General features: G+C 40.6%; 1 protein-coding gene across 1 annotated transcript in view; it reads right to left on the bottom strand.

Annotated features, from left to right (window-relative positions):
- Nucleotides 1-14,875, bottom strand: part of ATP8B4 (ATPase phospholipid transporting 8B4 (putative)) — a 393,898-nt gene that overhangs the window by 319,257 nt on the left and 59,766 nt on the right. The window contains exon 4 of the mRNA XM_089670310.1: nucleotides 13,101-13,159. Within this exon, the coding sequence (XP_089526436.1) occupies nucleotides 13,101-13,159 (59 nt within the window). The remainder of the gene's footprint in view (nucleotides 1-13,100; nucleotides 13,160-14,875) is intronic.

Genomic DNA, 14,875 nt, shown 5'->3' with positions numbered 1-14,875 from the left:
TGCAGAGAAAGCTCATAATCTGACTTGCATCTTAGTGCAGACTTTTGAGAAAATCAGTAAGCCAATCACTCAAGCGGGAAATCATATTTCTGGGGGGAGTGCTGTACACTGTGTACAGAACACCTTCAGGTTGCCATATTGCATTTTATAGAAAATTACAACACTGCAGATTGAAAAGGAAAGGTGATTTTTAATAACACTAAATTACAACATGACTCATGTAGCAATTGTATATGATATATCAATTTTTGTTTATTTGCTATTTTTTCCACACAAAAGTGGAGTTACCCTTTAAGAGCGATATAAACTCCCAAAATGCCTAAACAAATGTTAAAAAAAACTGATGTGGTGTAGAAGTTATGGGAAAACAGCACACAGTTTACATTTCTGGGGTAATGTAGTGTGGTTTTCCAAGAGAACTAAGTACGTTTTAAACATATCTTCTCTTTTGTACAAACCTTTTCTTCAGACCCTTGGAAAGCTGTTTTTGCCAGGGATATCCCAGAAAGGCACACCAATCAACAAATACCAATATCCTTAAACAAGTCCCACCATCTCAAATAACAACTAGCATAGAAAATATGATGGACTGATAATATGGAAGGAATTTCATATACTTTAAGACCTACTTTAGATCAGCTATAGTCAAGATACTCTTTTAGAAATGGGAAACAAGAATTGAGGATTCTCCTGGTTTTTTGGACACTCAGCTTAACAATCAAATCTTTATTACCATGAGTGAAGGTGAACACATATTTTGGAGATGGCAGACTATTTAACCTATTCTTCTGATCTGGAACTTACCGGGGCACAAACATCAAAATGCGATTGATAACCTTTGCACCCTGGTCACACCAATCTGACTTTGAAATCGTGCGACTTCCAGTGAAGTCACAAGATTTCAAAGACAAATGTCATTCTGACTTGAGGTGCGACTTGCAAGACATCTGCAGCTTGCAAGACACAGAGGTCTATGCAAGTCGCATCTGAAGTAGTGCATGCACTACTTTAGAAATCAGTGCGGCTCCAACCAAGTCGGAATTGCACCGATATGACCGCTTTAATTGAGGACAATAGGGTGCAACTTGCCATGAGATTTGCAACTCGCATGACATGAAAAGTTGCATTGGCAAGTTGCACCCAGTGTGACCGGGCATTTATGTTTTTGCTGAATAATTTTTTGCACCTTTATTTAAAGCACCATGCAGTGACGAAACACAAAATGCTTTAAAGAACATACAACGTTATAGGCACTCTCTAATACAGTTACAACATAACAGGCACCATAACTGCTTTTGCTTACTTTCAGAAATTATCTTTATTAACTTTTTTACAAAGGTTAAAAAGTTATGTTGTGACCATGCATTCTGATTGAGAGGGGAGTTAGTACAAGACACTGTGCAGACACGCAGTGTGCCCGGTCTACATTTTCTGTTCAGCCTGAGGCAACACGCAGGCTGTGCTTGAACAGAGGAAGTGTTCAAATGGCAGGCTATGATTTGGAGGAGGTGTGTACCCAAGGCAGGTTGTGATTGGTCGGGGGGGCGTGGTGGCTGAACAAACTACTCAAAACAGGTATGCTGTGTGTCTGCACAGGGTCCTTTGTCTCTGAACAGCCAAAGGATGACAACTGATCACACAAGTACAGAGCGGCTTCTGTGTTTTTTTGTGGTCAGTTTAGAACAAGGAAGGAAGGTGACTGGCAGAATCAACCAGGTACTTCAGATGCAAGAAGTACATAAAAATGATAAGAGACTATGAATTATTGAATACTTAGATAGGAAAGTATATCATATAATTTAACCTTTTTTGCATTCCTTAAATTACTTTCTGGTTTCCATGCCTAGGCAAATGATGGCATAGATGCCAAGAGTCTTAAGCAGGGGAGGTTTCTCAGCTTAGCCAATGCCATGGGCTGCTCAGATGTGATAGGGTGGAAATGCTCAGCATAGAAACCCACTGAAAACTGAGCATGTGCAGAGTTGCCAACACTGCTCTGCAACATGCCTAGCTAAATTGGGGACTTGTACAGAAGTGGGAGAAACAGAACAGCTGGATCAACCAGTTTTTTTGCAGCATACAGAAAACAAATTTCATAGTGACTGAGTGAGTATGGACAGCATGTAATACAGCATTTATTGATGTGGGTTTAGTAACACTTTAAAGTGGACTGCTACTGATATACACCTACACAATACTAAATTTAGAGAGTGTAGTCAATAGTCCCTAAGAAAATCTAGCATGAAAAAAAAAATGCTTTGTAAAAAGACAATAGTGCATCATGTGCAACATATTTTTTTTTTTAATTTATGTGGTTAGTAAACAGCCTGAACTTTGGCCAATGTACATTTTGCTTCCTAATGTTCATACTAGTGGGATCACTAAAAGGGACAACAAATACAATATAATTAGTTAAATGGTGAAAAACCAAGATCCTTTTTTTTTGGCCTTGCTAAATATAGAAATCTAAAAAACTACAATGTAGCTGGCTTCTACCTTCCACGTGAGAACATGTATTCTCGTTAAGTGGCTGATCAAACAGACTAATGACGTACCTTCTGTCAAATTGCCAACAAGCTGTATGAAATACGTGAAATTAAATGGAAACTGATCTACAAATCAATTATTAATGTGCCTCTTACAATGGAAGAATGAGAATAATGTAAGCTGCATGATCTAGTTTCAAAGGAGGCCATACTGATGACACACTGATATTTTAATGTCACATTCAGACAGTTTTTTATGAAGAACACAAGGAGGTTTTTTACTTTCGAGGCTTTCTATCTGGCTACACATACAGAAAGGGGAGGTATGCCAGGTATCAGATATCTAGCCTGAGGAGATTGGTGCGCAACCAGGGATTTCTACTGCATCCAATTACTGTCACTATCTGCTGGAGAGAAAATGATTAGGTAAGAAAAATGCAAAGGGAAGCCCATATCTTAACCTCTATGTTGCTGGGAAGCTTAGTCAGCACAGGTAAGGTTGTACAATAACATTGCACCAATACTGGATCATTAAGCATTCAGTCAATGATGACTTGCACTGAATGCAGCAGTAGTATAATAGAGTATAATGATTAGGACATTTTAATTATAGAAATACATTTCAAACTGTAGGTAATCATATGCACACTGTTTATACTGCAAATAAATTCCTTATAGAATATTGTCCGGGAGGATGGGTGGGGGTTTGGGGAGTTTGTCTTCTACCTTTCTAAAGATAGTCAATATTACCCACCATATTTGAAAACAGCACCAAACTGGCACCACATGCCAAAGCAAAAGAAAGGCTTGCAAGCATAAATCTGAAAATTATATTTTATATAATATTATCTGCCATAACCCAATGACCTGTTCAAAATACATCTAAATCTGGATGGTCAAAGGTGCCATGCCTATCCTGGAAATTGATACTATGTAAAAGAGAAACAGATAAAACCTGGTAAATGTATAACAACAACAAAATATACCCTATATATACTAATACCAAGAACAGTTTGAAGCACCGAATGGGGAACTGAGCTCTCTCAATCAACATTAAAGGAGAAGCACAGTCAAAGTTTGCTTGGCTGTACTTCTGTGGATCTCCGGAGTGCAGTTTGTTCTGCACTCCTGTGACCTGTTTTCAGCTGTCAGCAGACTAAAGTCTGCTGTCGGCTGACGTCACTCAGCCAGTCCAGGCTGGGGAAAGATCTACTCTAAAATTGGGATCCACCCAATTGTCTGGACCAGCACCTGGCTCAGCCTCTCAGCTATCCACTGAGCGCCTGAGCCAACCACTCCCTCCCCCTCCGCTCCAGTGAGCACTGGGGGGAAGACAGAGCAGAGAGCAGTGTTTGACAGTGACTAGCTCTCTACTCACAAATCACTGAGAACTGAGCGATCAGAAACCACTGATCGCTCAGTTCTCAGCCTTACAGCCAGAGAGGGAGAGATGCATGGGCTAAGTGCAGATTGATTCCAGGAAATAAATACTGCCCTTACTTAAGATGGCAGTGGCCAGAAATGCTAATGTCCAAAATGATTTCTAAACAAAATAAAACATGAAAACATGGATGGATGGGTGAGTTTAATGAAATAACAATTTTAGTTTGTGGTTCTTACATACAATTAAGTTCCGCTTGAAGTGTAGTAGTTTTATGAAGGCCAGTAAACACTATTAGCAAATCGAAATAAAGCAAAAGGCATTAAAGAAAGACTGTTTTCAGCCTTGCAAGCTAAAATAAACAGAAAAAAAGGTCTATAATATTTACAAAAGTTAAATATTGATATTTCAATTTCCGGCTAAGGTTGGTGTCAAGACTGCTAAATGTGCAAAAACATACCCAACTCTTTACTTCGAAATTCACAAAAACTGTACTGATCAGGACATACGGAAACCGCAACATGTACCAGATGTGAAATGTACCCAGGCACTTTGCTGAATATGAAGTGGAAATGCCCAAAATATTTTAGGTATCGAAGAGATATACTAAATACTACTAACAGTGTGTTTCAGACAGACCTACCCAATGACCAAAAGATTTGTATGCTGGGACTTTTAGATGAACGAAACTACACTGTACATGAACACACTATTACTTATTTTATCTTGCATGGAAAATTATAGTTCTGACATGGATATTACCTACACCCTCCTTTCAATTAGGAAAAGCTCACATATCTACATAGAGTTGTTCACAAAACGTTTTGGAAGACTGGGAAAGGTGGTCAGAGAGACCTGATCTGGAGCCAACTCATTTGATTCTGCAAAGGGTGGTTAGGTTAGTATGGCAATGTGGGATTTGTAGCTGCTCAGAACGAGTTGGTGGGAGACCACATGCAGACAAGTAAACAACTATTTAAAGTGGTTGTCCTGGCATGAATTATGAACAAAGCATATCCCTCTATAGTGTGTGCCTATCTCAATCCAGAGCACTAAGTGGTATTTCTGTCTGCTGACTCCTACCTCTGCTGGCTTCTGAGTCACGTTTGACAAGCTTTCCTGACACCAAGAAAAAAAGGTGACAGAGAGCTCCAGAGCACAGCTTGTGATTGACAGCTTCAGGTCCTGTGTGTTATGTGAAGGGGGTGTGTCCCTTCACTCCTGTCAGCTTTCAGAGCTTCTTGTTGAGTAATGACAGCTCCCTGCCCCCTGCTTTCTAAAAAAAAAAATTAATAAATTCTGCATTTTGAATGGCTGTAGGGAAGAGAAGACTAGATATAAACAGGTACAACTTATGTAGGAGATTTTGTTTAATCTATGTATCACTTGAGGCTTTTTACTTCACTTTAAAGTGGAAGTAAACCCAATTTGGTAACTTTTACCTACAGATAAGCCTTTAACATGGCTTACCTGCAGGTACTGTAAATATCTCCTAAACATGCACCGTTTAGGAGATATTTACTGTAGAAGTGCCAGTGAGGTTACCAGCACATGCGCACAGCGCTCTCAATGGACGGCGTGCAGTCCATTGAGAGAGCCATGCCATGGCCGAAACTCCCTTCGTGCATGCGCGGGAGTGGCGACATCGCGGCTCGGCCAATCAGATGGCAGCAGCTCGCAAACTCGGCAGGAAGACCAAGCGAAGATGGAAGTTTTGGGGAGCCGTGATAGTGCTCCGCTGGAGGGCTTAATTTTCAGGTAATTCTTTCATAATGCGATGCATACTAGAACATTATGCTCTTAACTTGCAGGGAGAAGATTATTTTAGAATTTTTTTAGGTGGTTTACTACGCCTTAAGCCAACATAATTTTATTGACACAACAATGCCAAACTTTGATACAGGATGCATGTCCAATTGCGCTCATGATACATAATTGTATGTATACAAGTAAACCTATCAACAGGAGTACAAACACTGTACCTTGAGCAATATTATTGTACTATAGGTTCAGGTTTACATACTATGTGAGAATATTTCCCCATGTATGGAACTGTTTGTTACTGATATGTTAATTTCAGCGATATAAAGCTACTGGCGTGGGAACTAGGGTGGGGTGTATATTTTGTATTTGCTTTTTTATTTTTAATAAGCGTGTAAAAAAATAAAATTGGTAAATATGTGAAAAAAATGCTAGTAATAATTACAAACATTAAAATTAAAGGAAATTAATATATTAAACTCTAAAGACAACGGACAGCTTGATTACTATGGCATGGTAATCAGAAAGCATGAAATGGTTATTACTAGCACCTGCTATAAAAGTTTGGGTAAAATAAATGTACCTATACATAGGTTGATTGTCAGAGAAGGTTTGCGATTGACCCTCTTGGATGATAACTTATTTATCTCATGGATTTCCACTTCCTAGTTATTTCAGACGGACAATCATTTAACGGCTGCACTGATGTTCCCCTTCCCCTGAACTTACATCTTTCGGATATACTCATCTCTGTTGATGTGGCTACAAAAGCCAAAGCGGAGAAACTTCATGTGACCTACTGTATTTTGCCTCTTGTATCGTAAAATGATGTATAAACGAGGAATTTAACCACTTGCCCCCCTGAGGATTTACCCCCCTTCCTTACCAGTCCATTTTTTGCATTATGGCGCTGTGTTACTTTAACTGACAATTACGCGGTCATGCAACGCTGCACCCAAATTAGATTTAAATCCTTTTTATCCCCACGAATTGAGCTTTCTTTCAGTGACATTTGATCGCCTGCACGGTTTTTATTTTTTGCGCTATAAAAAAAAAGGGCCAACAATTTTAAGAAAAAAAAAATAGCTTTGACTTTTTGCTATTAAACTTGTCCAGTAAAAACATTTAAAAAAATCAAATTTCATCATATATTTATGCCAAAATGTATTCTGCTACATGTTTGCTAAATAAAAAAATCCCAATACGTGTAAATTAATTGGTTTACGTGAAAGATATAGCGTTTATAAATGGCGGTATATATACTGGGATTTTGTTTCTTTTTCTACTAGTAATGGCAGCGATCAGTGACTTATAGCAGGACTGTGGCAGGCATTCTGACAATGGGGGGAACTGACTTGGTGTCACTGACATCCCCAGTGATACCAATAAAGTGATCAGTGCTAAAAAAAAAAAGCACTGACACTACTATTGGCACTGGGCAGGAAGGGGTTAACATGAGCGGCGATCAAAGGGTTAACTGTGTGCTGTTTTACTTTAAGCTCTGTGTGTGTGTTTCACTGTAATCACACTGCTTTGGATGGCTGTGCTGTGCCCCGCCATCCAAAGCAGTGGGCACAAGCTGACAGGGAGGAGAACTATTGTTTACATACAGTTCTCCTCCCCGTTGGAGATGCTCGGCAATCACCAGGTGGGACCCGGTGATTGACAGCTGTGGCCACAAATGGTAGTGTGAGTAGGGAGCGTGCGCCCCCTACCCAGAAATACAAAATCACACCCGTGCTGCCCTGTAGCAGTATAACTGCTATAGGGCCGTCGGGAAGCAGTTAAACCTTTGGGAAAACTTTCAAAAAACTTGCATTTTTGAGCTGACCATTACCGAATGTAGAAGCTACAGTAGCTGTACCATTTAATAAATTTACATCAGATTGTCAGCAATTGATTTTTATGTCAGCATCAAATTCTAGTGGTCATGTTGTGTCTGTCAAGGCTGCACTCTATGCAGCAAAGATATTCATTGATCTACCCAACCCAATCTCTCCAGTGCATTCTGGTTCTTATCATTTTAGGCCAAAACCAATAGAACATTTAATTTGGACAATGCTGGCTCCACACAAAAAGCTTTCAGGAGGAATACCAAGCAACTAGCAGGCTGCAATCTGAAAACAACATTAAGGACTAATGAACCTATGGGAAATTAAATTTAATGATATCCACCTGCATACCATACAATCATTATTTATGTAATGCTCATCACAGAACAGTGTATATGTTCTCAGCAGATACTAAAAACAAAAACCAAAGAACAATATAATCACTCAGGTTGTAACTTTTTAGCCAATTCCCAATTGGCACATAAAAGCGCTTGCAAAAAATATTGTACATTGTAAGCAGTTCACTTTTTTGTGATTGGTGGTCATCGATGCCCAGGTGTCCAAGTCAAATTTAGCAGATCCTGTATGCACTGGTTAGCTTGACTGTATCTTTATGACCAATATACTTACGTAGAACAATATACAGTTGCAAGAAAAAGTATGTGAACCCCTTGGGATTACGTGGAGTTTTGCATGAATTGGGCATAAAATGTGCTCTGAACGTCATCTAAGTCACAACAATAGAAGAACACAGTCTGCTGAACATAATACTACACAAACATTAGATGTTGCCATGGTTTAACTGCACATAACATGTAAACATTCACAGTGCAGGGAGGAAAAAGTATGTGAACCTTTGGACTTAATAACTGGTTGACCCTCTTTTGGCAGCAATAACCTCAACCAAACGTTTCCTGTAGTTGCAGATCAGACCTGCACAACGATCTGGAGTAATTTTGGACCACTCCTCTTCACAAAACTGTTTCAGTGTAGCAATATTCTTGGGATGTCTGGTATGAATCGCTCTCTTAAGGTCATGCCACAGCATTTCAATCGGGTTGAGGTCAGGACTCTGACTGGGCCACTCCAGAAGGCGTATTCTGTGCTGTTGCAGCCATTGTTTTGTTGAATTACTTGTATGCTTTGGGTCATTGTCCTGTTGCATCACCCATCCTCTGCGGAGCTTCAGTTGGCGGACAGATGGTCGTACGTTTTCCTGCAAAATGTCTTGATAAACTCTGGAATTCATTTTCCCATCAATGACAACAATCCGTCCAGGCCCTGAGGCAGCAAAGCAGCCCCAAACCATGATGCTCCCTCCGCCATGTTTTACAGTGGGGATGAGGTTTTGATGTTGGTGTGCTGTGCCTTTTTTTCTCCACACATAGTGTTGTGTGTTCTTCCCAAACAACTCAATCTTGGTTTCATCTGTCCCCAGTATATTTTGCCAGTAGTGCTGTGGAACATCCAGGTGCTCTTTTGCAAACTTCAAACGTGCTGCAATATTCTTTTTGGACAACAATGGCTTCCTCCGTGGTGTCCTCCCATGTACTCCATTCTTGTTTAATGTTTTCCTTATTGTAGATGTGTCAACAAAAATGTTAGCATGTGCCAGAGATTTCTGTAGGTCTTTAGCTGACACTCTGGGATTCTTCTTTACCTCATGCAGCATTCTGTGCTGTGCTCTTGCAGTCATTTTTACAGGACGACCACGCCTAGGGAGAGTAGCAACAGTGCTAAACTTTCTCCATTTGTAGACAATCTGTCTTACCGTGGACACATGAACATCAAGGCTTTTGGAGATACTTTTGTAACCCTTTCCAGCTTTATGCAAGTCAACAATTCTTGATCGTAGGTCTTCTGAGAGCTCTTTTCTGCGAGGCATGGTTCACATCAGACAGTGCTTCTTGAAACCAGTAAACCCAAAACAGGTGTGTGTTTTTTAAGGGCAGGACAGCTGTCAACAACACATCCAATATCATCACACTGATTGGAGTCAAGGTTGGCTCACTCCTGGCTCCAATTAGCTCTGGGAGAAGTCATTAAGCTAGGGCCTCACATACTTTTTCCTCCCTGCGCTGTGAATGTTTACATGTTATGTGCAATTAAACCATGGCAACATATAATGTTTGTGTAGTATTATGTTCAGCAGACTGTGTTCTTCTATTGTTGTGACTTAGATGACGTTCAGAGCACATTTTATACCCAATTCATGCAAAACTCCACGTAATCCCAAGGGGTTCACATACTTTTTCTTGCAACTGTACACTGTGACATTGGCTAGTCAACCCTACCTTGTTTGTAAGCAAGTTTGTGATCAAGAATCATACTGACTTCTCACAATCATTGTGTCCCAGTGGCATCCCTAGGGGGGTGCAGGCCGCACCGGGTGACACCATCACAGGGGGTGCAGGATGCCGGCACAGTGACAGCTGCCCCCACCCCGGTGTAGCGGTAAAATGAGTATCCCCTGAAGCAACTGCACATGTGCCGGTTTCAGGCCGGAGAAGCCGATCGTCAGCTCTGTGCTAAAGTCAGAGATCGGCTTCTTCGGCCTGAAACCGGCACATGCGCAGTTGCTTCAGGGATACATATTTTCAAGGGATACTCATTTTACCGCTACACCAGCACTGCTCCTTCCTCTCTGGAGGGGCGACACCACGTGTTACTGCACTGGGTGACACCAACCCTAGGGACGCCTACAGGACCACTGTTAGATACAATGCTGTCATAGAACTAGTGGCCAGCATGGATGCTTGCTGATAGTTTTACAAAAGGACCTTTTTTCAGCTTTCAGATTTCAGCACGGTCACATTCTCAATGAAATTTTGCGGTCATGCAACACTTTACCCAAATTACATTTTTATAATTTTCAAACAAATAGAGCTTTCTTTTGGTGGTATCTAATCACCACTGTTTTTTTATTTTTTGCTAAATAAACGAAAAAAAAAAAGGACCAAACATTTTGAAAAAAAAAAATTTCTTTGTTTCTGTTATACATTTTGCAAATAAATAATTGTTCTTTATAAATTTGGGCCAAAATGTTACTGCTACATTTCTCTGGGGAAAATAACCTAAATCAGTGTATATTATTTAGTCTATTTTGCAAAAACCATTGCACAGAGTTGGTACAGTGCTGTGAAAAAGTATTTCCCCCATCCTGAATTTTTTTTTTATTGCAAATTTGTCACACACAAATTATTCATATCAAACAAATTTTAATACTACACAAAGACAACCCGGGTAAATACAGAATGCAGTTTTTAAATGACGATTTCATTTATTAAGGACAAAAAGCTGTCCAAACCTGCCTGGCCCTATGTGAAAAAGAAATTGCCCCATAAACCTAATAGCTGGTTGCGCCACCCATTGCGGCAACAACTGCATCAAGCATTTGCAATAACTGGTAATGCGTTTTTCACATCGATGTGGAGGAATTTTGGACCACTCTTCTTTGCAGAATTGTTTTAATTCAGCCACACTAGAGAGTTTTTGAATATCGATGGCCTGTTTTAGGTCATGTCACAGCATCTCAATCGGATTTATGTGCAGACTTTGACTAGGCCACTCCAAACCCTAATTTTGTGTTTTTTTAGCCATTCAGAGGTGGACTTGCTGGTGTGTTTCAGATCATTGTCCTACTGCATAACCCAAGTGTGCTTGAGCTTGAGGTCACAAACTGACGATCGGACATTCTCCATTAGGATTTTCTGGTAGAGTGCAGAATTCATGGTTCCTTCAATTATGGCAAGTCATCCAGGTCCTGAAGCTGCATACTACCACCACTATGTTTGACTGGTGATAAGATGTTCTTTTTATGAAATGATGTCTTAGTTTTACAGCAGCTGTAACAGGGTGCACACCTTCCAAAAAGTTAAACTTTTGTCTCATCAGTCCACAGAATATCTTCCCAAAAGTCTTGGGGATAATCAAGATGTTTTTTGGCAAATGTGTTTTGGCAAGACTTTGTGTTCTTTTTGGTCAGCAGTGGCTTTAGCCTTGGAACTCCCATGGATGCCATTTGTGTCTAGTCTCTTTCTTACTGTTGAATCATGAACACTGACCTACCTGAGGCAAGTGAGGTATGCAGTTTTTAAGATGTTGTTCTGGGTTCCTTTATGACCTCTTGGATGAGTCGTCGTCATGCTCTTGGGAGTAATTTTGGTAGGCCGGCCACACCTGGGAAGGTTCACCACTGTTCCAAGTTTTCTCCAGTTGTGGATAATGGCTCTCACTGTGGCTCGCTGGAGTCCCAAAGCCTTATAAATGGCTGTGTAGCCCTTTCCAGACTGATAGATGTCCATTAATTTGTATCTCACCAGGTTTGGAAAGCTTTTTTCCCTTAATAAATGAACTGCATTTTGTATTTAATTGGGTTATCTTTATGTAATGTTAAAATTTGTTTGACGATCTGAGTCATTTAAATGTGCCAAATATGCAAAACAATTCAAAATCAAAAATAAAAGGAAGGGGGGCAAATACTTTTTACAGCACTGTAAGAAAGACATGTTTGTTGTATTTATTTTTTATCCTTTACAATCACGTTCATTTTTGGCAACATACTTTCGAGGACTCTTGGATTCCAAAAGGGATGCAGAAGGTACTGCTTATCAAGCGAAGACTGCTCACGTGGTTAAAATGAAGGCATTCAGTTTGTGAAACAAACATGTTAAGTTTGCAATAATTTCTTCAGAAACAGAGAAAATTAAGAATATGCCCAAAAAAAAAAATCTTTGTCCCCTTTACATTTGGGTCTCTATCAGAGTCCCCACTTACATCAGGTCCCTATCAGAGTCCCTCTGACTTCAGGGTCCCCAGCAGAGTTCCCCTTACATAAGGACCCCCATCAGAGTCCCTCTTACATCAGCAGTGGAGACCAAAGGGAGCCTCTGTTGACCTTAATTTTCAGTCAGTGTACACTGAAGTAATGCCACTGACCTTAGCTGTGAGCCAGATAAAATCTTGTAGTGCACCAGATGTGGCCCCAGAGTTTGGAGACCCCTTGTGTAGAGGCTCATCAGGAAATTGCAATTGTACAGCTTAGAAAACCTAGTCTTACTCCTCTTATTTTTCCTCTAGTCAAGTGCCAGTGATGTCTACAGTGCATCTTCTCTGCCTTGCTCCACAGCCTTGGCTACCTATTATTAGTCCCCCTTTACACGGGAGCAGTTTCTACTACCCTCTGGAAAGCAATCTGCAGTGAATCACTATTCAGGAATTGGTAGAATAGTGGCTTCCAGGAGGTGATACTGCTGCCAACTGATTTATTTTAATTTATTGGCTGATTCAAAAGGGAGATTTTTTAATATAAATACTGTGCAGCAACCAGAGTGCAGTCCTATTTACATGCAGATCTAAATTTGCCATGACGCAAAGCATCCTGGCTGCAACATGTGTATGAACCACTCTGGCTGCCATAGGCAGGCAGGTTTTGGGTGGGCAGTAAAAACATGAATTACCCAACTGTTTTTACTACCCCTTTGATATAAAATATGGCCTAATGGGCTGCAATCCAAGCAAGCAAATTACACATCAGCTTTCAAGTAATGTAGTTTTAGAACAATGACCGAATATGTGATGTATTTCATTATTAGTCTGTTTGTACATCAGGGAAACCTATGACCAGCAAATAGTACTCACTGCATAATTAAACTTTTCATTGTAATCACGGTCGTTTGCTTTGACTCGACGTTCCTCCTCTATAATAGAAAAAATGTTATTAGAAGTTGTCATTGAAGCTGTGAATAAACATAACTAATGGACGCAATGAACACTAACAATAGCTTTTCGCTGATATTAGGGTTGGAATGCATTGGCATTTCAACTTTTATAACCTTATGCCAAGATTTCGTACCTTATGCACAATTATAAGCAGCTTTCACAGTGTGGATCCAATGTCTTTTACCTAATGTGGATTAACACAGGCTGAAAAATTACAGCTGGACAACATTCTAACATTACATAAAACTCCCTTCTTTGGGCCTTATTTGGAAACTATGCCACAGGCATACAAATCAGTCCCAGTGTGTGTACTCTGTACCAAGGCGTTTGCTGTCAGGAAACCTAGGAATTTCGGAAAACATTCACATATGTGTGCACTAAGACAGGTTCACTGGAGTAAGGAGACACTAAAGATAGAAAAAAAATCTGTAAATGTGTTTCTTCATTTCTGCTTTAAATCACAATCCGTTTATGACTATATGCATGAAAAACAGAAGAATACTGCAAGCTGAGCTCTGTATATTTTGTGTGTTCAATCTCTATTATTAACTTAAGGCCCAAATCAATGCGCAACAAAAAATACCTTTGCAGTGGGCCCCCTGTACTGCAAGGGTTAAATACTCCTCATAGCCCAACTTCGGGAAACTTGAAAATGATCCCTTGCAGTGGGACTATGTCCACATTGCAGGGTTTAATTGTTCGTTTATGTCTAGGGGACATAGAAAATGTCTACTTACCTGATCCTCAGCTCTGCTAGACCAGGGCCTGCAGTGTCTTATCTCCTACACTCCAGTGATCTAACATACTGATGTCATTATAACCAATGTCCAATCGTTGACAAATTCATGCAGACTCCACCTCCGCAACATCTCCAAAATACGCACGTTCCTAACGCCTGAAACTACAAAGCAACTCATTCACTCCCTTATCATATCATGACTTGACTACTGCAACTCCCTCCTCGCCAGCCTACTCCAACACAGGCTATCCCCGCTTCAGTCTATCCTGAATTCCGTGGCCATCCTCATCCACCTCACCAACCGCTCTGTATCCACCTCCCCCCTCTGCCAATCCCTCCCACTGGCTTCTGATTGCCCAACGCATAAAATTCAAAATATTAACATTGACGTACAAAGCTATCTATAACACTGCCCCAAACTACATCACTGACCTGATATCCATCTACCACCCAAAATGCACTCTCCGCTCCTCACAAGACCTCCTACTCTCCAGTTCCCTGGTCTCCTCCTCCCATGCCCATCTCCAGGACTTCTCCAGGGCCTCCCCCATCCTCTGAAACTCACTACCCCAAATCCGTCAGACTGTCACCTTCCCTCCTCACCTTTAGGCGCACCCTGAAAACCCATCTCTTTAGAGAATCCTACCCAGCCCTCACCTAATTGCTGATCTCCTCCGCTCTTCCCACCACTCCATCCCCCACAGCTATTTCCTCCTGTACCACTCTCCCCTCCCTCCTAGATTGTAAGCTCCAAGGAGCAGGGCCCTCGAACCCCTCGTGTATCGCATTGTATTGTTACTGTACTGTCTCCCATTATAATGTACAGCGCTGAGCAAACTTTTGGCACTATATAAATACTGAATAATAATAATAATAGGGTCCACAGCCCACAGTAAGTCACAATTTAAAAAGAAGAATTCCAGACATGGCTTGGACCAATGTAAACTATGTACAG

This window comes from Staurois parvus, unplaced genomic scaffold, assembly GCF_062004578.1.
Source record: "Staurois parvus isolate SC_StPar_1 unplaced genomic scaffold, SC_StPar_1.0 ptg000089l, whole genome shotgun sequence".
Classification (NCBI taxonomy): Eukaryota; Metazoa; Chordata; class Amphibia; order Anura; family Ranidae; genus Staurois; species Staurois parvus.
Note: the sequence above shows the minus strand (reverse complement) of the source record. Positions and strands in the feature narration are given on the sequence as shown.